This window comes from Podarcis bocagei, assembly GCF_964188305.1.
Source record: "Podarcis bocagei genome assembly, chromosome: 3".
NCBI classification, from domain to species: domain Eukaryota; kingdom Metazoa; phylum Chordata; class Lepidosauria; order Squamata; family Lacertidae; genus Podarcis; species Podarcis bocagei.
Genome location: NC_138127.1, coordinates 4222783 through 4250015, shown reverse-complemented (window position 1 = coordinate 4250015; position 27233 = coordinate 4222783). Strand labels below are relative to the sequence as shown.

The 27233-nt window shown below is 40.8% G+C and overlaps 1 protein-coding gene across 17 annotated transcripts in view; it reads left to right on the top strand.

Annotated features, from left to right (window-relative positions):
- The window catches only part of PUM2 (pumilio RNA binding family member 2), a 62218-nt gene that overhangs the window by 16828 nt on the left and 18157 nt on the right, over positions 1 to 27233 (top strand). For 4 of the 17 annotated variants that reach the window (XM_081188998.1, XM_081188999.1, XM_081188994.1 and 1 more), the window contains 13 exons: positions 828 to 896; positions 3497 to 3602; positions 3794 to 3981; positions 5527 to 5702; positions 7492 to 7765; positions 8205 to 8298; positions 8777 to 8899; positions 11150 to 11292; positions 13921 to 14059; positions 18051 to 18128; positions 19710 to 19853; positions 21958 to 22233; positions 24648 to 24884. In XM_081188998.1, the coding sequence (XP_081045124.1) occupies positions 846 to 896; positions 3497 to 3602; positions 3794 to 3981; positions 5527 to 5702; positions 7492 to 7765; positions 8205 to 8298; positions 8777 to 8899; positions 11150 to 11292; positions 13921 to 14059; positions 18051 to 18128; positions 19710 to 19853; positions 21958 to 22233; positions 24648 to 24884 (2029 nt within the window). In that variant the 5' untranslated portion in view covers positions 828 to 845. The remainder of the gene's footprint in view (positions 1 to 827; positions 897 to 3496; positions 3603 to 3793; positions 3982 to 5526; positions 5703 to 7491; positions 7766 to 8204; positions 8299 to 8776; positions 8900 to 11149; positions 11293 to 13920; positions 14060 to 18050; positions 18129 to 19709; positions 19854 to 21957; positions 22234 to 24647; positions 24885 to 27233) is intronic. The other 13 variants (XM_081189005.1, XM_081189007.1, XM_081188992.1 and 10 more) reach the window with 9 other exon arrangements.

Genomic DNA, 27233 nt, shown 5'->3' with positions numbered 1-27233 from the left:
AAATGTACTGTGTTGATTTGTATTAGTTAATATATTTAAGGCATGCTTGGGTTGTGGGAGAGATGATAAATCATGTTTTCGGTGCTTTTTGTTTTTATCAAAGCATTTCTTATTGTTGTAAGGTTCATCTTTCTTATTTGTTCTTGTAAGCTTTTCCTTTTTAAGAGTGCTTAGTAACTACCTGAAATAAATTACCTAGGAAGTTTATCACATCAGTTTTACTTATTTGGGTATTATACCAGCAGTTCATGGTGACTAAATAATGTACTTTCAAATATTTTTCATAGTTCCTTTCATTCACCAAGTGAATATTCAAGAGAATTGTCTGTTGCTCTTCAACCAAGGAAGTTCAATTACAGTGGTGCCCCGCAAGACGAATGCCTCGCAAGATGAAAAACTCGCTAGACGAAAGGGTTTTGCGGTTTTTGAGCTGCTTCGCAAGACGAATTTCCCTATGGGCTTGCTTCGCAAGACGAAAACGTCTTGCGTTTTTTGCAAGTTTGTTTCCTTTTTCTTAACACCGTTAATACAGTTGCGACTTGACTTCGAGGAGCAACTCATAGAACGCGGTGTGGTAGCCTTTTTTGAGTTTTTTGGCGATTTTTGAAGCTTTTCCAAAACTTTTCCAACACTGCTTCGCAAGACGAAAAATTTGCTAGACGAAAAAACTCGCGGAACGAATTAATTTCGTCTTGCGAGGCACCACTGTAATAAAAAAATGGGGCATAGTGAACAGGGGCATAACAATTTGGAAGCTACTTCTAAAATTTAAAAATATAACACATAGCTTTCAAGTGAAATCTAATTTTTATTTTTATTTTCTCCAGGTTTGCGCTCTGGATGAAATGAATCATGAGTTTCAAGCTCTTGCACTAGAATCTCGGGGAATGGGAGAGGTGAATAACTTTAATTGAAATGTATAGAATGGATTGTCGCAAGAATTAATAAATCACCGCTCTGTTAAACTTGGCACCACTTAAAAGAACTACAATTTAGGATATGTATCTTCTGTTATTGGAGGAATTTCCAAGTCACCTTTTATGCAAGTACACTTTGAGTCTTGTGTTGTACTTTCGGCACGAAAGCCTTAACACAAATAGCACAACATTGTGGGAGAGAATGCATTGGCAAGACTGAGTTTTTCTAGAAAACTCATCATCTGATGAAGGATTGATTCTGTGTGTCAAGCTAGTGTTCAAAGCTATCAGTAGCTTGAGCTCTTCAAGCCACAGTTTTCAAGATCCAAAATCATAGTACCATGTCTTCAAATATTCTGGTGCTTGTGGCAAAGGTGAAGTACTACTGTGTACTAATATCTTCACCTTTTGCTTCCCGTTCTACACTTTTAAATGAACTTAGAGGTCTTCCTCAATGGGACATGGGTGGCGCTGTGGGTTAAACCATAGAGCCTAGGACTTGCTGACCAGAAGGTCAGCGGTTCGAATCCCCGAGACGGGGTGAGCTCCCGTTGCTCAGTCCCTGCTCCTGCCAACCTAGCAGTTCGAAAGCATGTCAAAGTGCAAGTAGATAAATAGGTACCGCTCCGGCGGGAAGGTAAACGACATTTCCGTGCGCTGCTCTGGTTTGCCAGAAGCGGCTTAGTCATGCTGGCCACATGACCCGGAAGCTGTACGGCGACTCCCTCGGCCAATAAAGCGAGATGAGCACCACAACCCCAGAGTTGGCCACGACTGGAACTAATGGTCAGGGGTCCCTTTACCTTTTAGAGGTCTTCCTCAGTTCATTGGAATGCTTATGTGAAAATTATTGGGTAGAGGTATATCAGTTTTAAATGAGGTATTGTTAATATTGGCAGGCACTCAGAGAAATCAAACATTGCTTATATTATGGAGAATGGCATCTGTTTCAGTTGGACACATGCACAGGGTTCCAGCAAGTATTTTTCTTTAAACCGGAACATTTTAATGTATTGAAATAGCTGACATATTTTCCTGGATTTAGAATTAGTAACTTGGAAACCTCATGTCTATACAGAATGATAATGCTAAATAAAGCTCAGTGGGAGGAATTCAGTGTTGTGCTAAGGTGATTGTTTTGACATGCCCCACCCCACCCCCAGCCACGTTTGGGGAAGGAGGGGAGAAAACCCTATTGTGCAAACGTAGTCCTCTCGCACAGCTTCTGCTGACAGGACTCATTAGTTTACTGCTATCCCATATCTCGCTGTGGGTAAAAGCCTCAGCACCTAGGGCTTGCTGATCGAAAGGTCGGCGGTTCGAATCCCCGCGGCGGGGTGCGCTCCCGCTGCTCGGTCCCAGCGCCTGCCAACCTAGCAGTTCGAAAGCACCCTCGGGTGCAAGTAGATAAATAGGGACCGCTTACCAGCGGGAAGGTAAACGGCGTTCCGTGTGCTGCGCTGGCTCGCCAGATGCAGCTTTGTCACGCTGGCCACGTGACCCGGAAGTGTCTCCGGACAGCGCTGGCCCCCGGCCAATAGAGTGAGATGGGCGCACAAACCCCAGAGTCTGTCAAGACTGGCCCGTTCGGGCAGGGGTACCTTTACCTTTATCCCATATCTCTAACTTTTGATTTTAGAGTCTTGCTTGGAAAGGGCTGCATGTTGAGTGCTAGCAGTTTAGATTCATCCAGGGTGATCAAATCATCCCACCCCACCCTTTTTGAATTAGATACTTGGAAACCCCAGGTCTATATAGAAAAAGATGCTAACTGAATTTCAAATGTTGCCTGAGAGCCAAATCAGTTTACATACTTTTAATGAGTGAATGCTGAGAATTGCAGCCATTTGTGTATAACAGTTTTTAAGACTGAGAGTAGCAAGATTTTTATAAGAATTGCACCTGACAAAGAGTAGCATAGATCACTTTGTACAAACAAGTTTTATGTCTGAATGGAAAATGATCCTTCGGAAGCAGCCTTGGCTGAAGGGACCAGTGCATCTTTATTTTTTGGGAGCTTTTTATAGGTGTTACATTCTCCATGGCCCTAAAGTTGCAGGTATCAGGCATGTATACTGGTGCTGAAGTGTAATACCTATTAGACATGTTTCTGGTTTGATTTTCATTAAAATGTATTTCAGTTTGGATAGGTAAGGAACCAACTTGTAATGTGGCAGTTCTGTGCACAGTTCTGTGCATTTTGTCCTGTTTAATTTAGATGTTATTAAATCAGGTACCTGAAGATAGGGTTGAAGTCTTAATTACCAACTATGTAAAGTGGTAATCTATGACCCTGTTTGACTCTCATCAGACTAGGCCACTAGGTCAGAGATAATGGGAGTTGTAGCTGAACTACATCTGGAGGGCCACAGGTTTCCCATCCTTTTTCTAAAGTTTTATGTACTAATGTATGCTAGTACTAAATTTAGCAAGGTTCACTTATAATGGGCTATACCACTGCTTCACTCTCCTAAACGCCTCCTGTTTAGCATGCCTGTTCCGCAGCTTTGTGTCAGCACCAGTTTACAAATAAACTGAAAACTAACCAGTTTTAACTGTGGTATATCCTTTTTAAATAGCTGCTACCTGCCAAAAAATTTTGGGAACCAGATGATCCAGCAAAGGATGGACAAAAAGGCATATTCCTTGGTGATGAATGGAGAGAAACTGCCTGGGGAGCACCTCGTAAGTGATGTGCATTTAAGGAACTTATGGTCAGAAATCATTTGGGAAAGAAATTACTGGGGGAAGGAATCACACTCATTATGCTTTAGTGATCTAAACAAGCTCACTGAACAAAGTGTCATTAACTTAAGTATTTTTAAACTACATATATATTCATGCAAGTTACATGTTAGTTTTTGTTTTTTAAACAGACCACTCTATGTCTCAGCCTATTATGGTTCAGAGAAAGCCTGGACATGTTTTTCATGGAAACAGTGAAGTGAATGCTGTCTTATCTCCTCGATCAGAGAGTGGTGGCCTTGGCGTGAGCATGGTAGAATATGTGTTAAGTTCTTCTCCAGCGGATAAATTGGACTCCCGATTTAGAAAAGGAGCTTTTGTAAGTAACTTGGTTACGTCAACAAAATATTAGACCATCCTAAGCTGGATCCCCCATTAGACCGCACCGGTTCCAAATCAGTATTAATAAGAAGTTGGACTAGCAAACTTTGGTTCCCATTCTGACCTGTGGGAAGCAGTGTTTTGTGTTAACATGATTATTTCCTGTAGGGCATTTGAGCATATATGTAGACAAGAATTGTCTATGCAGAACCGCATGAGTCTCTGCTTGTATGAAACTCAGTTTCATTGAAATCGGAATGATTTACTTCCAAATAATAGCTGTGTTTAGAAACTCCATATAGGACACTTTACACATGTGGAACAGACTCCCTTGGGAGGTGGTGGACTCTCCTTCCTTGGAGGTTTTTAAGCAGAGGTTGGATGGCCACCTGTTATGGATGTTTAGCTGAGATTCCTGCATTGCAGGGGGCTGGACTAGGTGAACTCCTGGGTCCTTTCCAACTCTAAGATTCTATATGTTCACCAGGGTATAAACTATTTGACATTTTTATTAGTATTCAGCTGAAAGTTGTATTTTATTTAACACTTCCATATTTACGGAGAACAGTCAGTAATGAAAAAATAATAGGTATGAAAATAAGTTTCATCCTACAGCTTCATGACAGTGGGTTAGATACAGAGATTCCATGAGGGGAGTTGATTTTTACCAGTTTTCTCCTGCTTGTCCCCCTCTCCCAAATCAGTTTTGAAAGGTTGGCAGAAGGCCTTATTGAACCTTGTGGGAGGAGGCTACAGGTGGGAGAAGGCAGAAGGTGAATCAGCAAAAATTTCCTTGCTTCTGTGTGTACGGGATTCTCTTAGATCACCACAGATGAAAAGGGTTACACTGCTTTAGCAAAAGTTGGACTTTTTCCTTTGAGTGAAGATGCTCTCAGGTTGGATTTGAACTTCCTCTAATGCTTGGAGGCAGGATTGCAGCTGAATAGAACATTTTGCCAGAGCAAAGAATCTCACCTATACACTCATGGGATCTGGACTCTAGACTGGCAGTAACTGGCCAGGAATGTGTGGATAGCTTGATGAAAGAGTTGACCCATTATGTGGCAGCTTGAAAGAGGCAAGTTCCATCCCAGGGATCATTAGAAAATAGTTGAAAATATTTCCTAATACAACCAGAGAAAAATAGTTTGTTTCTTTTTGGTGTTACTTGTTTCTTATTTTGGGTGGATGCAACTTGGACAGTTGTGTCAACTTGTGGGGCCTAGACAACTGGGAGCAAAACTCTGATTCAACTGTAATCCTGTCCTCAGATGCTAGAGGGAGCTCACATCCCACCTGAGATTTTTAAAAAAATCATTCAAAGGAAAATACTTTTTGCAGGTAAGCCCAGCGGTTCTTTCCGTTTATCCTAGCAGTTTGCTTTCATGCATCAGCTTGTTTTGTATAAGACTGAAACTTCCTCAATCAAGGTATATTATTGAGTGTTCTATGATTCATTGTGCAGTATAACATAGAATTAGATTGTTTTGTGGTGGTGCTCTTGCATTTTGTCAAATTCAGAATCAAACATTCTTTTCTTCAGGGCACTAGAGAAGCTGAAACAGATGGACCTGAGAAAGGAGACCAGAAAGGCAAGGCTTCTCCATTTGAGGAGGACAAAAACAGAGATCTTAAACAAGGAGATGATGATGATGATGTTACTAAAATAAATGGCAGAGGTTTGCCAAATGGAATGGATGCTGACTGCAAAGATTTTAAGTAGGCATTTACATTTTTCTAAAGATACAAAGTATATTTTTTAAGAGTTCAGTTTTTCATATGGATGATTCAAGTCCTACCTTCCTATTTTGCATAATATTCAGCCTCTGGCATGCACCCTCTCTCTCTCTGATTTCACCTTAAATAGACAGGTCATCTTTAAATAGTTTAAAGTTCTATTTGTGTAAGCTATAAAACAAGTCAAAAGGCTTTGCTGTTCTAAGGTTGTTTTAAAGCCATCATAGATGCTTGGCGATCCAAATAAATGGCTGGGGTACATAGGAGATTCTGTCTCCATATTTCACTTTGGCTCCCTTGACTACTGTGTTAGAAGTTTGTGGGTATGATTTTGGCTGCTCCCTGTTCAACGATCCTTCTACGTGGGCCCCACCAGCATGTCTACTCTGTGTCAATATGCTTGACTGGTCCCCTGTTCTGCTTTGCTTTGCTTTGCTTTGTGCGCACAAGTTGTCTATCCAGATCTATCTATTTAATGCTCCCCAGCCAGGATCACTCTTGCTGCTGGCCTGCCTCTCTTTCCCCCTCTCCATGCATTTGATGTGCTTAGAGCTTCACTCGTATGTAATTGACAGGATTCTTTACCCTTCCCAAGAGCCTCAGTTGCCTTCTGATGTGTGTGCACTGGCTGAAGGAAATTTCTAGGCGGGTGAGGCAGCTTTACCAGCAGTGTCAAAAACTTTCCAATATATCTGGGGCAATGTAAGGATCTAAAAGAATCCTAGCTCCAAGGTGAGCACGTTCGTGATCTCCAGTAGGGAAATGAGTAAGAGGTTTAGGCACATCTGGAGCGACATAGAGGAGGTTTGAGTTCTGTTCCTTTAAGCTAGAGACCTATTGGAGCAGGGACAGCTTTTGTCAGGGGCTTCTTGGCCTCTGTGTGTTGAAAAGGGCAAGAAGGGGCTATGCAGGAAGCTCTCTTGGGTGGGCGGCTGATGACAACTAGAATAATAATAAATAATAATAATAATAATAATACCCCGCCCATCTGGCTGGGTTCCCCCAGCCACTCTAGGCGGCTCCCTGCAGAATATTAAAAACACGATAAAACATCAAACATTAAAAACTTCCCTAAACAGGCCTGCCAGTGGTCTTCCAGGTGAACAGATGAAGAGGCCTTGATTACAGTCTCTCTCTGTATACTGCAGTCTGGTGGAGTGGTTGTTGCTGGATGACAGTTGAAGAGCAAGAAAAATAGGGTGGAGTTGACTTCTCAGCAGAGCTGATAGAATAGCTCTTCTTAATCTTCCTCTCTACATTCTCTCTACCATCTGCACTTGTTGCTTTCCGTGTTAAATGGTGTGTGTGTGTGTGTGTGTGTGTGTGTGTGTGTGTGTCCCGCATTAGACCACTCTGTTCTGTCCTCAAGATTTGTCCATTCACTTCAGATACAGGTAGTTACAAGAGCATCCTGCAACAGAATGTTGCAGGGTATCCTTTCTGACAGGAGTGCTACAATACGGGCTCAATTCACTCTTTCTCTCCTATTCCCAGCTTTCTTTTCTGGTTGACTTTTAACATTCTCTGGCTCCTGAAGGCCACCAGTCCTCATTGGGCTGTTCTGTAGTTAACCACCTGAGCTTGCTGTTATAGAGACTAATTCTTTTTGTTTCCAAACATAATCCCAGCATTTCAAACTGTTCTGTTAACGCCATTCAGCACAGCTGTATGCTGTTTTCCCTAGATCAGGCAACTACAGCTGATACTAATTATCACAAATTCTGTTGTTTAAGCAATGAAGCTGACATCTATTTTGCATTCTTTTCCTAAGCAGTCGTACTCCTGGAAGTCGGCAAGCCTCCCCAACTGAAGTAACTGAGCGTCTGGGGCCGAACCCAAGCGCTGCTGAAGGATTGGCTTCTCTTCCTAATCCTGCAACCCACAAGCCACTGGTGGAAGAATTTTCTAACTCTGAATCTCAGAATTTGGATGCTATGGAACAAGTGGGTCTTGATTCTCTGCAGTTTGATTATCCTGGAAATCAGGTACAAATGGACTCTTCAGGAGCTACTGTGGGACTCTTTGATTACAATTCACAGCAGCAGGTTAGTGTTTTTATACAGCCACATTAAAAAGTGGAACTACAACATTTTGGCAATCACAGAGATTTATTCCCACGTTCTTACCTATGTCCTGGAGTCATGGTTAGTTCCCAACATCAGTTCTGCATCATTGGCTGGTAGGGAAGCTAAAAATGTGGTAACCTTAGGACATGGCTATATTTGACTGGATGTTAACAGTAAAAGATCAGAAGCTTGCAACACAGAGCTGCCATTCTTTTTTTTTTTTACTGTAGTCCCATGCTTATTATAATGTGTAATTCTGCCGTGATATTGCTTAAGAATGAATTACACCTGAATTTAAACTTCATACATAGTGCTATGGATCTTGGACAATCCTGTGAATGCATCTACACACAGTTGGTTTTTAAATTCTGATGTGGGATTGTTGCTAAAATTAAAAGGTTTAAATTGTTGTTCTTAGCTTTTTCAGAGGACTAACCCTCTCACTGTCCAGCAGTTAACAGCAGCTCAGCAGCAACAATACGCATTGGCAGCGGCACAGCAACCACACATAGGTGAGACATTTTCCCAAGTTTATTTACTTAAATTTCAAGCTTAAAAAACTGGCAATGTATGATTGCTGCTTTTCTTTTAATTAAAAGCTTGCTAATTTGGGCAGACCTTTTGACAAACTTGGAATTTTCATTGCTTAAAAGTGAAGTTCTAAAGGTATAGTAATAATATTTTAAAAAGCTGCTGTTCTGGTAGTGTGATACATTTTTAAAATGTATTTGGTTTTATAAATTTAGTTTTATAGAAATGGCAGCAGTAACTTGGGACTATGGTATGAACGTTTCTTAAAGTAGAGCATGAACCTGACAGTTAATGAGAGAAGCGAGAGATACTTTAATCTTAATTACCTTTCGAAGCCTCTTCAAGAACAGGTGGCATAAATTTCTAATAGGTTTACAATTTGAATGATGTAATGGGGTGCGTGTGTGTTTGTGTGGTGTCTTGTTTTTGGTGAAATTGAACTTTTTGTTACTGTAACAGGTGTATTTTCGGCAGGCTTGGCTCCAGCTGCTTTTGTGCCAAACCCATACATTATCAGTGCTGCTCCACCGGGTGCTGACCCATACACGGCAGCAGGCTTAGCTGCAGCAGCTACATTAGCAGGTAAGAAACTACCATCGCTCAAGTTAATTACAACAATCTCTTTTTCTCTAGAAATTTGAAAACTTTAGTGTTTGGGCATAAACCATCAAAAATGCACAAGAAGGTTGAAATACAGTCATACCTTGGCTATTGAACGCCTTTGGAGTTGTTCCAGTTTTTGGAAGCCGAACATCCGATGGGGCTTCCGATTGGCTGCAGGAGCTTCCTGCAGCCAGTCAGAAGCCGCACTTCGGTTTTCAAACTTTTTAGAAGTCGAACAGACTTCTGGAACGGATTCTGTTCGACTTCCGAGGTACGACTGTGAACTAGTTTAGATATAACACCACAGTACTCTTTTTCCCATTCGCTCCTGTTGCCCGAGACTTGGATTTCATGTTAAATGTGAGGAACAAAGATGTTGGATCAAGAATTATTCCTACTTTACCTGGAGGGGTTGTCAGACACTAGGGATTCAAACGTCTATTTACTGAAACATTTTAAAGGAAATTGCCTTTCTTATGTTCTACAGCCTTTTAACTAATGACCAAGGGTGGTCATGCATCCCTCCTGTGTTCACCTTGTCACCAGTGGGACTTGCAGATTGAAGAGAGGCATAGGGTATTAATTCCTATGTTCAGCTTGGTTTTTTTGCAGCTGAGTGAAGAGGAGCAGAGGAATTGGGAGTCTGAGAGAAGTGGGAGTAGATATACAGTGGTGCCTTGGTCCTCAAACGGCTTAGTTGTCAAACAAATTGGCTCCTGAATGCCACAAACCCGGAAGTAAGTGTTCTGGTTTGTGAGCATTTTTCGGAAGCCAAACGTCCGACGTGGCTTCCAATTGAATGCAGGAAGCTCTTGCAGCCGCGCCTTGGTTTTCAAACAGTTTTGGGAGTTGAACAGACTCCTGGAACAGATTCAGTTCGAAAACCAAGGTACCACTGTATACTATACATTTGGCTCTGACTTTATTCTGGCTTGAATAGCTAGTAGCCCTTAAAGGATGAGGAGATGGCAAATTGTGATGGCAACAGTCTGTGATATTCTCATGGATGTGCAAATCTTTCCTCCCTTAGAGAATTAAATAGCTACCTTAAGGTATGGTTTTGCTGCCTGGGGAATTGGCATGCTGTTCACCCTGGGCGCGAATAAAGCATTGTGGCAGATTGCAAGGCTGATTGTACTTCCTAGCACTTTGAGTCCATGCATGCATGATCCAAACAGTTTAGAAGATATATAAAATAGCTAATTTTCATAGTACCACAGCCGTGAGAGAGCATGTGAGAACATTTTTAAAATGCTCTTGTTTAGGAGTGATATTTTTAAAAATTGTGCTGATAATCATAAATGATATGAGAGGTTCTGTGGGATTTAGTAGAGCTCTGTTTGTACACTACCACCATCTTTGGACCACAGGTTGTTCCTGTTAACGGTTTTTGCATGTCCTATATCGCATCTAGTTCTTCCCCTTTCTTCACTCATGTTACATGAGTTCTGGAGCTTGTGTAACTCTGAAAGGAGAGGATCATGGGACACTTGCCGCTATCTGAATTGTTGGGGTTCTGTGTTGCACTTCCAATTCAGATATACAGTAGCACCTCAGCTTATGTTACCCTCGGGTAACATAAACTTTGGGTTGCGAAAGCGGCAGCCCTGGAAGTGTTTCGCCGCCCGGGCATTATCAGAAGCACTCTACCACACTGTGCACATGTGCAGAAGCGGTTCCTCCAGTTGCGGAAACCTGGATCTGATCAGAGCTCTGGAACAGATCCCGTCCACAACTGGAGGTACCACTGTACTGAAGATGAGTGAAGTAACATGTTTGTTAGTTCTTACAGGGATGGCTCTTTAGGGCTCATGCCGCTGTGCAGAAGAGGATTATTTCCAATATATTAAATGGTGTACGTTGTTTTTTATATATAGGAAGAAAGGTTTTAGCTAAATGGTAGCTCTTCCACTGTTGGTATACCCCTTCTTATTTGCCTTTTTGCTGTGCTTGCTTATTTCTCTGCGGGAGGGTAATTCTTTTCCTCCCTCTTCTGATCAGAGGGTGAGAATGGTCCTCTTGGAATATTTACAGGGAGGGAGGGGAAAAAATCTGTCCTGGGGGAGGAGTTCTGCTTTCAGGTACGTGTGCAGAGATTCCCTTTAAGGCTTAGGATACTGGGTTTGTTTATGCGTGTGGTTTTCACACAACCGAGTTAGCACTGATCTCGAGGCTTTTGAGGAGAGACCGTAAATATTTTCGTGTAAAGCCATTTTTTCGTTTTGTTAGGGCCAGCAGTGGTCCCTCCTCAGTATTACGGAGTTCCTTGGGGCGTGTATCCAGCCAACTTGTTTCAGCAGCAAGCAGCAGCTGCAGCAAACAACACAGCCAATCAACAGGCTGCGTCACAGGCACAACAAGGCCAGCAACAGGTAAGCTGGGTGGACACACCTGAGGAGTTAATATATCTGTCTGCTCATGCAGTTTTATTGAATGCAATGCATATTGTTGAATAAAGAATAACGGTATATCTAACAGTGCACAGTTTATGTGTTTGCCATGCTGGACAGCAGTCCATTCAGTCCATAAGCTTAATTTTGTCTGGGTATGTCATTATCAAATCAGCAGATATCAGTTCTCTCCGCTGAGGGATGAGTGCAGCTCATCCCTCAGAGATGGGGGAAATCCTCTATTCAGGTTAAAATTTTAGTTTGCCTTCTGAACTACAAAGGTCAGTTTAAAGTTTATAACTAGAAAGACAGGCGCCTCCTTTTGCTTTTTAGTTGGCTTTTTTATTGTTGTAGGCAGGCTTCAGCTGAGTTAAGTGTTGCGAGTTTGCCTGCCAAAATAACGGCAACAAATCAGCAAAGCCCAAATTGAGAAGGGAACAGAGGGGCCAGTATGAAACAAGCTGTCAGGATGTTTCCTACTTAAACCTCCCCTTCTTAAAATGTTAGTGCTGGCTTTAAAGGGAAAAGCCTCCTCCTGTTGACCCCATCCCCACTTTGCCTCTACCCACATATGTCGGAAGGAAATGTAGTTGAGGAGCATTGCCCTCAGGACAGCTGAGTACCACCACCACCACTTTTTCATGTCCTGTGTGGACCAGAAACTGTGCTCTGCCACTGCAGCTCTCGCTTCTTCACCTAGCAAGGACCACAAAGCAGTCTGTGTCAGCAATGCATTGGTATAATGCAATGCAGACATCCTAGGTAACATCTTCAAGGAATCCTGAGGACAAAGCTTGGGTTCCCTAGAGGGAGACACATCTGGAACCCAAGATGGCCTCCACTATTAATTTCCTGTGAAGAAATACACTCCTCCACCCACAAGCCGCATAGGGGAAAGACCATTTCCTTTATCTGTTTAAAAACTACATTCCCAGAGTATGCAGTTGCTAGGTGCAATCGGGGTGGCTGGAACATGAAAACAGGCCTCTCTTTACAAGGTGGCATGGAGTCTAGCTTGTCTCCTAGTTTTGAGTAATATGCAGTGTTGCCTGGTTCTTCGGGTAACGATAAAGGTGTGATATGGAGTAGTTGCAAGAGCCACTATGCTAAAAGAGTCTGTTAAGGCTAAGCCAGCCATGTATGCCTTGAGAAGGGGCACCATGTTTAGGAACTTCAGAACACAATATAACAAGTATTTATTTTGGCAGGGCCATCCACATTGTGAGAAAGCTGCCATATTGAACAACAGTGGATTTCTAGCTGAAAGCATTCTTGGGGCAGAATTCGGCTAAGTTTTACTAAGCTAAGAGTTAACCCAGTAAAACTAATGGACCTAACTTAGTCATGTTTATTAAGTACAGTGGTTACTTCAGTTGCATATCATCCCATATCTCATGAAGCACATATGAAGCTTCAGTGAGCAGAGATAAGAGTTGGATGACTTTCTGGACAATGAGTTCCAATATGTTCAATAATAGTGTAATAGTAAAATTATCTCAACTTGCAACATAGTGAGACTAGTGCTATGCTTTGCTTACAAGCAAAATTGTCCTTATTTAAATTCATAAAGGATATTTGAAATGAAATAGTGATAATAAAAAACCTTAGTTATACACTCCAGTGAAATTTGCATTTGACTTGGATATTTAGAACAAAACACTGGCAATTGCAGGGCATGTTCTTTCAATAGCTGTGATGACTTATGCAAAATCAGTACCAGAATGTGGAACCTCTGTTTATGAGCGTCTCAGAAGTTGAACGCTTTGGCTTTCGAACGCCAAAAACCCGGAAGTAACTGCTTCAGTTTTTGAATGAATTTCGGAAGCTGAAAGTCCCATGCGGCTTCCATTTTGAGTTTCCCTATTGTATTGAGGTTTCTGCTTTCAGTTTTCGAATGTTTCAGAAGTCTAACGGTCTTCTGGAATGGATTACGTTCAAAAACTGAGGTTCCACTGTACCTTGCTCACTACAAGGTTCAAATTGAAGGTTAGAGGCACAGCCTGGTTCATACTGAGTATGCTTGATACTGGTAATACAGTAAGGAGCCATGGTTAAAGGCGGTAGTAAGAATTTTCATAAGCGGAGAGGCACTGGTGAATGGAGTATGTCATTGCACGGTTGGCTAACAATCCCTTAAATACATTTTAGGGCCGGCAAGTGCTGTCTGCAAAGATTTGAATTCTAAATATATCGCTAAACTCCATAATTATAGTTTAACAGTAATTGCATTTTTAAATGTTCAGTATTTAAAATTTGCAGGCTGAAAGTGGGTAGAAAGACTGTTAAAACGATAACCTGCTCACCACGCTTAACCTACTAAATGTCTCCACTTTGAGTTCCTTGCTATTTTTAAACTACTTTTCAGTGTTATTGAATTACAGAAGGCCTAGCACCTTAAACTTGTGTTTTCTTGTGTCATAATGCTTCCATTGAAGTAGTCTATGCCTGCTTACTTTACCTTATTTATACATTGTTGTTGGGTGTGTGTGTTGTTGTTTTTTTTAAATCACAACCCCAAAGTACGCACAACATGTTCCAGCGTTTTTATACTATATTACCTTTTTATACTTCACATTTTAAGCAATTAGTGTCGCCATTGGTCTTTTGTAGGTTCTTCGTACTGGAGGAAGTCAACGTCCTCTAACTCCCAATCAGGGTCAGCAAGGGCAGCAGGCAGAGTCACTTGCAGCAGCTGCGGCAGCAAATCCAACTTTGGCTTTTGGTCAGGGTCTTGCCACAGGCATGCCAGGTATCTAATGATGAGTTAAGGAAACTAAGAATGAGTTCAAGCTAAATATCCTAAAAATCCTGCTGTGTTCACAGTAGTAGGCTGCTGAGATGCAATTTCTTTGTAACGTGTTTTTAAAGCTTCGGTAAAAATTTGAAATGTGACTTTCATTAACCATGTTTACGGCTGGCAGAAGAAATGTGTGTACAAGATGGGGGAGAATAATGTAGGCTGCTTCCAGCCCCTTTAACATGAAGTGGTCTGTCTGTGCCCTCTCCATGGGGGAATTAAATCAACTGCCCAGTGTTAATCTCTTAATTATCACACCTTCAGATTATCAGGAGTAATAATGACTTATATTTTAAGAAACATGAGTGGCATTCCAGTTGTGCAGTGGCACTTTCCCATCCCTCCTTCATGCTTCAGCCCCTCGCAGCTGCCAAAAATTTACTGCTGAGAGTTATGAGAGAGTTATGGGATGGGATCTGCTGAGGTGAGGGAGCTGCAGCTGGGAAGGAAAGCCAGCTATCAGAGACAATCTCCTTGTACAAACAAAAATGCTTTCCTTTTGTGCAATGAGCTGTTTTGATCCAAAGCATTGTAATTTTTGTGTGTGTCTCACTATGTAATATTTACTGTTTGTGACAACATGCAACACACAGCTTAGTGCTTTGTCAGCAGCTTTTCGGTGTTGATTCTGGAAAGTTTGAATTTCAGAAAAACAGATTTTAAACCACATTCCTTACATTGGTGCATAATATATTTCCTCATTAGAATATGCACTTCGAAGGGCTTCAACTTTGGCGAATGGATGTCTTAAATTTGTCACATGCATTTTTACATTAAGAACTTACACTTTCATGCCTGACATTTAAGGATAGTTACACTGATTTTTCTCTATTGTCTGCTTTTATGCAAGCTACAAAGTATCATTGGTCATCAAGCAGTCCAGAATATCTAATACTTATAGATTGGTTAATAGCACAACAGTAATATTTCTAAGACAACTCAGAAGTGCTAAGTATATACAGATGCTTTTAGAGCTTTGCTGCTGCTGCTTTGACTATATATACAAAGCATCTTCTAAACATTTTGGCTCTCTGGTGAATAGGTCATCTGAATTGGTCCAGTTGAAGCTGTAACTTGGATATTTGTTTCACCTTACTTACCTTCTTATGGGATTAGCGTCATGTGAAAATGGCACCTTGTGCTGGTGGTGAATGTGGTAGATGATCTTTCAAAGACCGAAGGAAAAAAGCGGCCACTACAAGTTGGATTGTTGAAGTATCGGGCTTAACTATTTTTTTCTGGCATAAGCTTGCTGGGAAGTCCTTTGAACTTAAGCCGCTGTGTAATTATAACACAGTTTTGGTATCATTTGCTCTGGAGTGTTTCTTTGACTCTATTCTATAGCATTATTGAACATCTAAAGAACTGATTGGCATTCAAAGATGGGAACATTCTCTGGTTCTGTTGTGTTGCAACTTCATCTTTTGGCATACATGAAGGTAGTTTGGGAGTAGCCCCCATTGGACAATTCAGGTTAAGAGGCATAGGATTGCACTGCTTAGCACAGAGCTTTCCAAACTTTACGTATTGGTGACACACTCTTAGGACATTCATCATTTCACAACACAGTAACTCAGTTTTGCATTTCGTGACAGTAATTCAATTTTACTAGCAAACCTGGGGTTAAACAAACCCTTTCTGTCCCCAGGAGGAGCGCAGGGAGCGTTTGTGTCACACACCTGCACAGTGCAGCCGACACACTAACATGTCATGGCACACAGTTTGGAAAGCTCCGGCTTAGCATAGTTCTATGTCCTACTGTTCTCAATGGGACTTACTTCTGTGTATTTGGGTATAGGACTGCAGCCTTAATCACTAAACACCTGTAGCTGGAGAGGAGTAGAGGTGGTTTGATTTTTGTTCCATTTGTTATCTATATACGTAACATCTAATTTGTATAGGGTTCTGTACAGTGGTGTTCCTGCAGAAGTGGATCAGATTTCCGCTTGACATGGTGGGCAATGTAACTGCTGAGGCCAGACTAATAAAGTTGATAGGAGTGAGGTTGCTGATTTGTCTTAGGGAGGCAATGCTTAGGTTTTGTACTAGGGAAAAGCAGAAACCAATACAACAAATGACAATGCTGTAGGAAAGGAGCACAGAAACTAGCCCAGTATTTACTGTATAAGCGTGTTGTACCTAACTCAGGATATGGGGCAGGAGTCAGCTTATGAGTCCCGCTACCAGAAGCCCACATAAGGACCTCTGCTAGCACAGTGGGGCTTTCCACTTTTGTGTCCCCCAAAAATTGATTTAGGGGATCGGGAGAACTCCCTAAATAGCACATAGCGGTTGGGAAGGGGGATTATCTTGTCTGGTAAGCTGAAATATTTGTGCTGATGGAACAGTTGCCATTGCGCTTTGTTGAATTACTCCCTTGGTAAATGAAATGAACACTGACACAGTAATTAACTAATGAATTAATATTAGCAAAATATACCAAATTATTTAAGACAGATTCAAAGGCTGCCTTGGAAAGTTTCTGGAAGGGCAGTTTGTAAATACCTTAAAAGAATAAATGGTACAGAAATAGTAACAACTTCTCTGTTTCATATAAAGCAGCAATTCTCACACCTTTTTTCCAAGGAAACTTCCGCTTAAACATTACTGGAAGTCTTGATGGACCACAATAAACTTCTATTTCCTTCAGTACCAGCTTTGTCAAAATCAGTGCTGTGATATGAAAATCACGGAGCCCTGGCCAGCTAGGGACCTTCAACTAACTGGCAGATGTTTAAAATAAATTAGGCTACACAACTGCCATAGTATGAAAATCACAGGCCCTAGGCTAGGGCCTTGTTAGCCTGTTTGGTAATTCTGGCTTGGGTTAAAATGGCCTCTATTTGTCAGAAGAAGAAAAAAATCAAGGCCAGATAGTCTTGACTGTTCCGTAACCTTTCTTGGATGAAACTTACATACCACCTGCTGTCTGCAGACCAGAGTTTGAGAACCTCTGACGCATAGAAAGGTAAAGGATCAAGGTCCTTTAGCTCAGAAGATTGGAGGTGATCGATCAGATCAGTGAAAATAACATTTCTGTTTTGTGCAAGATCACTGCAGTGCCTGTTCTGCTGTCATGATTCATAAAGTTTTAAAACAAAATAACATTTTAAACCCATAGCACAAGTGTTCCTTTGAATTTGCTGTCATTAATGTAGCAATGATTGGTATTAAAGTCTTACTATAATGATGTACATGATTATTAGGTCACCTTTTTGTTGGGGCCGGAAAGCCAGTCAATTGACTAAACAAATAATTCTATGAAGTCAAGAATTCCCTTCTTGACTTGTCACTACTCTTTTTTTTTTTTTTTAAGGGCAGCAATTAGAGGAATCAGGATTGCACGCCTGCACACCCCTTATCTAGGAGTAGCCACTGCCCTCTCGAACCAAATGTCATAGCTTTCATTGGCTGTATGCTGTAATTGGCTGCTGCTTTGTTCAGAATCGCAGTTTACAAGAAACGTGGAGAAAACCCATACATCCATCATCAGAGGGTACACACAGCACAGGTGTTAAAGCATCCACTGTAGTTGCTGTGAGGAGGGTAGGCTGCTGTATGATTATACATGTCGTTCTATAAAACTCCTGGGGTCTTCTAGAGTGGCCGCCTTCAAACTTGGGTCCTTGGATGTTGCAAGACTACAACTCTCAGCATCCCAGATCAGTGTCTAACTGGCTGGGAATGATGGGAGTTGGAGTCTGAAAACAGATGGGAGCCCAAGACTGAAGAACACTGTCCTAGAGTTTAGTAGCTTCTCTATGACCAAAGTTAAATCTTTCAACTATAGCGGTACCTCGGTTTTTGAGCGTCTTGGAAGCTGAACGTTTCAGTTTTTGAACGCCAAAAACCCGGAAGTAAATGCTTCCGTTTTCGAATGCGCCTAGGAAGTTGAACGGCTTCCGCTGAGTTTCCCCCCCAATTTTCTCCATTGAAATTGCAGGTTGCCCTTTGCGCCTCGGTTTTCAAACGTTTTGGAAGCCGAACGATCTTCCAGAATGGATTGTGTTCGAAAACCGAGGTACCACTGTATTTTCAATAAATATTTCACTAGGCAAAATGACCTAAGTTTTTGTCAGGCTGCAGTACAGTAATTAAAATTTCACAAAACAAAATGCAAATGCTATTTTGTACCATACAAAGGAACTTGCACCACATCTACATTGCTCTCAACCTTTATATTGGCACTCATACATTAAAAAATTTGAGCCTCCAGTATCATGCATATTTATAATGATATATTGCACTATTGTGTGATATGCTTGACCTCAAAAAGCAGGTACATTTCCCGAGGAGTGTTCTTTATGCAAAAAAAACAAACAAAGAAAAACAGTTCTTGGCTCTGTTTGTTCTAGAGAAGGGCCATCTATTTGATAAAGAGCGGTTTTTATCTGTGAAAGAGTTTTTGTTATATTACTTGTAACATTTATTCTCTAACGGCCTATTCTGCATTCTTTACAGAGGAGCAGTAAAGCAGAGTGCAGTGAAAGCCTGACCCATTTGCTAGCATGTGAAAATGGTAGTGAAGGTAGTAGAAAAGAACAGCACAGTCTAGTTTTGAATATGCATTTGTAATATGAAACTACAATTCTCCTGTTCCTCAGAAGGTTTCAGTATCCCTGTAACTATATATAGTTCTTTGTTGATTTCAAATGGTATAGTGTCACATGCCTATGAACATGCATGTGATCTCCAGTATCCCTTTCTCCCCATTTAATGTGCACTATTTGCTTGTATTTACAACAAAACGAAACACAGAGCCTCCTGGGCATAATCTGCCACTTGCATGCAGCCCTTACATGCATGGAAGGGGGACTTCAGAAGAAACCATTGACCTTTTTCCTGCTTGGCAGGGGGTTGGACTCAATGGCCCTTGTGGTCTCTTCCAACTCTATGATTCTATGATTCTTTTCCCCCCATCTCCTCGATTGGCCCTGGGTTTCCACACACGTTGTGAAAAATACACAGCAGTGCATTGGCTTTTACATGGCTGTAGAGGTGACAGATTTGGAGGATGGATCAGCCCCACTCCCCTAAGTTTTGGGGTTTTTTTGTTCCCCCTTCCAAAAAAGTGCTTTTTAATAAAAAATAATAATTTTAAAATGAAACTGTTATGCTGAGATGTCCTCCACTGTGCTTCTGTAGTGTTGCTGCTTGGGGTGGGGGTGTGTCACCAGTTCTCTAAAACAGATGGCTCTGCCTTGGCTGTATACAAGCAGCACTCTTTCAGGTCACGTTAGGCGGCTCGTGCAGCATTTGTTATATCCGTTCCCACTGGCTCAGAAAAGCAGTTAGTTTGCATTTCTTTTCCTTGCTTGGAAAGGTTGGGGCAGACAGGAGAGCAAATAGATGAAGGCAGATGGGGGAGTGGTTCAGAGACAGTTCCTCTGTCTAGTCTTTAGACAAGCAGGTGCGTGGCAAACTGTACGTCCAAGCCAAACCTTTGCCACTAGATTTGGAATAGAATTGGTTCATCTTTTCTAGGAGATAAAAAGCTGTCAGTTTGCTCATTGTTTAAAAAGCGATCCGTCATATAGATGCAAAATAAAACGCTTATGCCAAAATATATAAATTTTACTAGTGTTTGTTTTGTATTGATTAGGCTATCAAGTCTTAGCCCCCACTGCCTATTACGATCAGACTGGTGCATTGGTAGTGGGTCCTGGGGCCAGAACTGGGCTTGGAGGACCTGTCAGATTGGTGGCTTCAACACCTGTCATCATCAGTTCTGCAGCTGCACAAGCAGGTAGGTAGATCTTTCGCAGCACCATCACAATTTGATAGGGAAACATTCTAACAGTAATCAGTTCTCTCCCCCTGCTTGCACGCTTTCAAATAGTGTTGCTTTATAGCTAGCATTATTTGCTCGTAGCTCCCGCATATATGCAAGAAAGTTTGTGTTCGGGTTGTTTCTCTCAAGATTTGCATCTCCTGTCCCTTCCCAAGCATAAAAAGCTAAATTACTGAAGGACTATTTCCTGGATTGTTCCAGAAATTCCCTTTTACCCCCACCACCAAATGCAGCCCTCTTTAGATATTGGACATGTGGAGAAATGATTGTATGAACCAGGTTGTACATAGGTGAACAGAAAGTAGATTGAGATCTGCTGATAACACTCCGGGAGATTTGCAGTAGACCTGCAAGGGTTTTTGAATCTCAGTTCTTAAAAAAATATCAGCCACAAAATGACTTTCTCACCTTGAATTAAGCTGCTGAAATAAAGAAAGCCGTTGTGTGAATGGTCTGGGAGCTTAGCCCGGTTCAATTCTGATACGGAAATTAAATTCTGAGGCTCAGAATGTGCTCAGAGGCACCTTGGTTTTTTCCTTTTTTGTACTTGTCTGTATTTAAAAACCCAAGTAGAAACCCCAAAAGTAAATCTGCCATACTTCAGTGCTGTAACTTGCATGCTTTGCATGCATAAGTTCCAAGACTCATTCCCTGGCATCTCTAGGTAGGGATGCGAGGGTCTTCTGATTTGAAACCCCGAGGAACTGCTTTCCGTCTAGTAATGAGCTAGATGTAGCAATAGTTGGGCTCTGTATAAGGCAACCTAGCATGTTTCTATTACAACCCCCCACCCCGGCCGCTATACATCTTGGTAGTAATTTCTGTGATGGCAGCATGCTGCCATTACAGAAGGGACCTCCTGCCATTGCTAAGTTGTAGATACGCCCACGTTGGGCAAAAAGATTCCCGAATTGCATGGGTTGGACTAGATGACCCTTGAGGTCCCTTCCACCTTGATATGATTCTATGCTCAATCTAATACACACAGACATTTTACTATAACATAGGAAGCCATGCCTAGGAAGCAGTTTGGGGAGAGGAAGGGTAATTGCTGAATGTTAAAGGAGTGTTTTGCTTTGTTCTGCTCTCCTAATGTGGGGGTTGCTTCAAAGCCTTGCAGGTAAGCTTGGTGTAGCTATAGAGTGAATAATAAGAAAGGAACTAAAATGAGTGGTTTCTAATGCCGGGCTTGATGATTTGATTCTTTTTGTTTTGTTTTTGCATTCAGGAAATTTTGGCATCAACCCCCCCCCCCCAAAAAAAAAATATAAAAAATTAAATCTGGCTTAAAATTAAGGGTGCCTTTAGTTTTCAAGAGATTGCTTTGGATGAGTCAGATTGCTTTTGGATGAGTCAGAAAGGTACATGGATCCTATTCCTGTGCTTGCTGTAATAACCAGAAGAAGTGGGGGAAATTGAATAGCCATACTGGGAAGTGGGGGAAATTGAATAGCCATACTGGGAAAAGAGTATATGATAGTGCCTGGGTTTCAGATACTATTTTCCCTCAATAGTGAGCAGGGAAGTGAAGTGACGGCCCATCAGATTCACCCTAACAGCAAACATTGAAAGGGGGAAAGCAGTGAGAAAGATGACAGCACCTGAGGCAAAGAGATAACACTCCTTTGCTGCATGTGCAGTGGAAGACTAGGAACGGTCTTTTAAATTCCTTGCTGCTTGTCTTTTGCAGAAAGCAATAACTACTCTTAATCCTTCAGCTTTCTGTGAAAGACCAGCATACAAGTGGGAGATCCCTCTCCTTCTCCAAGCTCTTTACAGTTTGTGGAGATAGCATCCAAGGCAGGACAGCTTTCCACAGTGGGAAAGGCTGTTGAATTTGTAGACCCCTTTGCGTTTCCCCAACAATTTTCTCTTGTATTTTCATTGAAAATCATTTCGTCTACTTAACACCTTATGCAACTGGGATTGTTTTTACGTTGGATATTTCTTTTCGCTGATGATTTGCCTTTATAGGAGAGAGTAATGAAAATAGTAGTCTCATTTTTCTAAAGTCGAAATGTTCTAGAATCTGATGACTGAAAACCATGTCTCTTTACAGCAGCAGCAGCTTCAGCTGGAGGAACAGCAAACAACCTCACAGCAGCCACAAACGGGCTTTTCCGGCCCCTTGGTGCCCAGCCGCAGCAGCAGCAAACAAACAGTAGCCTACAGTCCAATTCATTTTATGGCAACAGTACTTTGACCAATAACTCCCAGAGCAGTTCACTCTTTTCGCATGGTCCTGGCCAACCAGGAAGCACATCCCTTGGCTTTGGAAGCAGCAGCTCCTTAGGAGCTGCCATTGGCTCTGCACTCGGTGGATTTGGCGCATCTAGTAAGTTACATTTTTAAAGAAGGAAAACTGAACAGGTTGTATGAATTGCTGTAGATGAAAGAAAATCCTGTTTTTGCATATTTATTTCCACATGCATCAAAAATGGTACATCTGGAGTTCAACGGAAGGCAGTTTAGCCTGCTAGGCCTTGTACACGAGAAACAGGGTTGAGCGTGTAGATGCCTTTGACAGACAGCTCACATTTGGAGCTTTTCAAACCAATTCTCTATTGTGGTTGATTTGTCTTGTGCTTTTCAAAGTTTATGTCCCTTAAATGCAACTATGGCTGAGCAGTGGGCAAGCGAAATTCCCGCCCTCCCATTCCTATTGGACCTGCTTAAGTTTATAAATGTTTAGGAATAGCCATTTTCTTCTATTTTCATTGGACAATGATCTTTACTGTTTTATTCACAGCTTTGGTAACACAAGTACCTCAACACCTTTCTAGAATTTGTCAGCCTGTTAAGATTGTGGAAATTGGTTTATTATTGAAGGAAGTGTTGAATGTATGGTGAAGCACACATGAGTAGTTTGTTGTTTGCATTGCATAGAAGAAGGTCTGTGTGAAGCACACACAATTCTGCGCACGTTACAAAATAGAAGTGCGCTTGCACACCCTGACAGTGGAAAATGTCCCATGTGAAACAATTTTTTAATGTATTAGAGAATTTAATAAAACTCTTCAGTTTTGACCGTTATAAGCAGTTTCCCTTTTTAGTCTTGTAGGATTGTTTTTATCTTAGCCAGTAAATTCCATTTTTTAAATGAGTAGATATAATGTAGTGTAAAAAAAAGGTGCCCTTTGTACAAAACTTAAAATGCTTTCAACAGAAAGCTATGAATGGCAAAATGGAGAATTATGTCCATGTCATTTTTACATAGAGTACCCTTAAGACTTCCAAAGTTTTGTTTTGTTTTTCACTCCCTTAGCTGAGTATGATACAGATGTGTCCATGTATAAAAACAACCTTATTGTAGTCTTGTGCTCCTTGTACCCTGGCAGTAGTTAATTGCAGCCATTTGTCATTTCCAAGTTTAATCCTGTAATCTTGGCTTAATTATATAAACATAAGTCCATTCAAGTCCCCAATTATGTTTGAAAGTGCTATGCATATACTATTTTTAAAAGAGCTCTTCATATTGATAAATCGTTTCCCCACTTAATTATGTTTGTTAATAATGCTATCCTAAATTAGAATTAAAATATTACCTGCAACTTATTTCTTCTTGTTACTTGACTAGTCCTTTGTAGTGCGCTAAAATCAGGTTCTACAAAGCAGAGTAGGGATATAGCAAAAATGTGTGTCACACATCTCCAGGTTGTGGGTGGGTAGTATATTAATCCTCTCAGGCAAATGTTATATGTTGCTTGAGTCCTAGATGATTGATAGACACCAGCCTGCTTCTGTATTTAATTTGACATAATGATGAGTGGCAGTTAATCTGGACATACGCTGCATTTCTGAATTAAAAGCAGAATAATTTTGATTGCTTCTTAACAAACAGGTGAAGCAGTTCAAGATATTTGCTCGCATTTGCTAAACAGGGAAGCAAAGTTTTACCTAGTGTCTTCAAATATGTTTAGGTAATCTCAACATCTGCCCATGGCCTTTACTTTCACATAAAGTTACAGATTAAGATTTTTTAAATGGTATGACATTTATCCTATAAAATTTAAGTACGTCATTGAACTATTAGTCCATACTTTTTAAGTACATATCCCAGTTCCTTATTTAAACTAGACCACATATATTTTGCTATTGCAGTTCAAATCCCTTTTATGATCTGCCTTCAAAATGTCATTGGACTTTTTCTTTTTTAAAAGAGTGCTTACTTAGAGAGAGTGATCAATTTGAATGGTTCTGAGAAGTGTGGAATCTCAGGAATTTTTTTTTTAGTAACAATTGTGAAGTAGCATGGAACAAAATGTCTTTTAGGGATTCTTCTGTAGAACCAAATCCTGTAGCACTACTGAGCTGGGGGTTGTTGCGGGAGACAAGGGGAGCTCCTGTCAATATAGTAATTCAGCTGGGGGGGGGGACACCATTTACAGAAATTATTTCAAATTAATACTCCTCTTCATTGGTTCATTTTAACACAGTACGACATACCTGACTATTGGTCCCAAAGCCCGACTCCAGTGTATCAAAATAACCTCAGAAATGTTACTAAGTCTTGAGTGTGTCGAGACTTGGCGATTGCTTAAAAATCCTTCCTGATTTGAGGGATGATGCTTGTGCTCATTTTGTGATTTATATTAAATCATGTGTGGTTATCACAGTAATTTGTCTTTGGAATAATTTTGATTGTTATAATGATTGTGATCACATCTGTTATGACCCAGCTGTAGGTTGGGGCTAGGTTTTCCTTGGTTGACGCTGTATGTAATAGGGTCTTTTTATTTCTTCCTTCAGTTGGCAGTTCTGCAAGTAGTAGTGCCACAAGGAGAGAGTCTCTATCTACTAGCTCTGACTTGTACAAAAGATCTAGTAGCAGCCTAGCACCCATAGGGCAGCCATTTTACAATAGTCTGGGATTTTCCTCCTCTCCAAGCCCAATAGGCATGCCTCTGCCAAGCCAAACTCCTGGACATTCACTTACGCCTCCGCCTTCACTTTCATCACATGGATCCTCATCCAGTTTGCATTTAGGTAAAAAAAACAAAAGCCCTTTTTTGTTTGTGTATGTATGTGTGTATATGTATTTTTCTATGTATATTAAATATTTTATGTTGGGTTAAATGTCAATTTGCCTCTTCAGTAAAGGAAACAAATGTTGCATAATGGGCCGGGTCCCAGTGTGTTGCTCAGCACAGTCAAATCTTTTAACGGATGCAGTTACCAAAAGTTAAATCAGCCCCCTGGAGCAACATGTTTTTCCATAACCACCCTTGCCGCATCAAAACGAAAGCCCGATTTCTAGAGACAGAAAACAAACCAAGATTGGGTTGTTTTGTTGTTGTTGTTGTACGACAGGAAAAGGTATATATATTCCTCTTGTTTCTGTGTTAAACATATGTCTGCTATTTATGGAGTCGGCTTTAGGCTAATGTTTGGTGCGTGGTAGTGACATGAATTATTATATCTTTGTTAAAGAAAAGCACATGCAAAGTTTGCAATACTGAAAAATCCTGCTTTTTGAACCAACAGGTTAGAATGAATTTGCAGGAAGTCTTTTAGAAACTTGCCTTCAAAACAGCTGGAGGGGGAACAGCAGTGATATGTAGTCTATAATACATCCTCTCCATCACACCTACTGCATTAGTAATATTTTCATCAAATTTTGTTAATGCTGATAAATGTTTTATTTAGCATGGTATTAGGCTTATTTTTAAAAGATTGAATTACATACATTTTGGGGGGCTTTTTGTGCAATTTGCAATTCTGTACTTTCCTGTAGTAATGCTGTGAGCCACGTATCTTCAGGTTAGTATAAGCTGTGTAACTTAAGGTTGTATGCTTTACGCTTGTGAACTGTAGAGGCACTGGGAATTTTGCTAGAGAAGGGTTTCTCCACCACACAGTTAGATCCAAAAACATGACATGTTTCAAAATGTCATACATATTATAAATCTACTTGTGCTATAATGGCACAGTACCTAAATAAATGCTCTTTGGTCTTTCCCATTGACTTGTAAAAACAGGCAGTTTGGGCATATATTTATTGGCCCTGTTTTATACTGAGTGCCCGGCTGTATTTAGAAAATAAAGTACTAAAAAAGTGCTGCATTTAGAAGTAGTACTAAATAAACTTATGTTAAGATGTGTAGATTATAAAGTGCAAAGTATCCATATTAAAATGAGGCTTCGGTCTAAAATATTGGCATTTTCTTTATAATAAATTATATTATAAAGCAGGTCCTGATTGTAAGCTTACAGTAGGCAACCATTTTGAGCACAGGAGGCTGGACTAATAGGCCCCAAATAAAAAGATAGATTTTATTATCCAAACTATGTTTTTTCTTTGTTTATTTTTTCCTAAAGTTAGCTAGAAGAGGAAGGTAGCACTTAACCCATTCTCATGAAGTTAAGTTGGTTCTAACTGCATTGAAACAAAGATTACCAGATGTAAAACAGTATTCAGGGTTCTCTAGCCTAGTACTTGAATATTGTCGCTACTTGGAGACATTTTTACTTGGAATGTGTTTCAGGTTCTCTTGCACCTCTGCATTTGAGTAGGGTTTGCATCTTGCCTCTTGATCTGTCCTCAGGAAGAACTGAGGTTTTCTGTCACAACGCAAGGAAAAATACCAGCTTCCTGTAAGCACAGTGGTTGACAAGAGACTTATGTGCATATACCCAGGCTTTTCCAACCCCATTTCCTACCAAAATGCTTGGCACACCCAGAAAAGCTGTTACTAAATACAGTCATACCTCGGACGTCGAACAGAATCCGTTCCGGAAGTCTGTTCAACTACCAAATGTTCGGAAACCAAAGCGCGGCTTCTGATTGGCTGCAGGAAGCTCCTGCAGCCAACCGGAAACCCCGTCAGACATTCGACTTCCAAAAATAGTTCGCCGACTGGAACAGTTACTTCCGGGTTTGCGGCATCCGGAACCAAAACGTTTGAAAACTAAGCTGTTCGAAAACCAAGGTACGACTGTATTCCTAAGTGGAATTCAGTGTGATTTTTAAAATTTATTTTTTGGCAAAAGAAGCACTTGCCTCAATAGCACACCACTCTTTAGATTCCATCCAGAATCAGACCTTATTTATTCTCTGTAGCCGACAGCAAAGGTGACCTGAGGCTCTTCTTGGTTTGACATTACTCTCCTGTAAATGACATATGATTAGGCCAGCTGTAATCCGGCTAAAACTTTAAAATTGGGATAATCCCAAATTCTACAACAAAAGCTGTTCTATAGCTGTGCAAGTTATGAATTAAGTGGTTCTTAATTTGCATAGTTTGTGCTGCATTGTTTTATTGTGAATATTCATGGAAGACACAAAAGATTTCTTTGTTTTATTTTTAAATTATTATTATTTATTTATTTATTAAG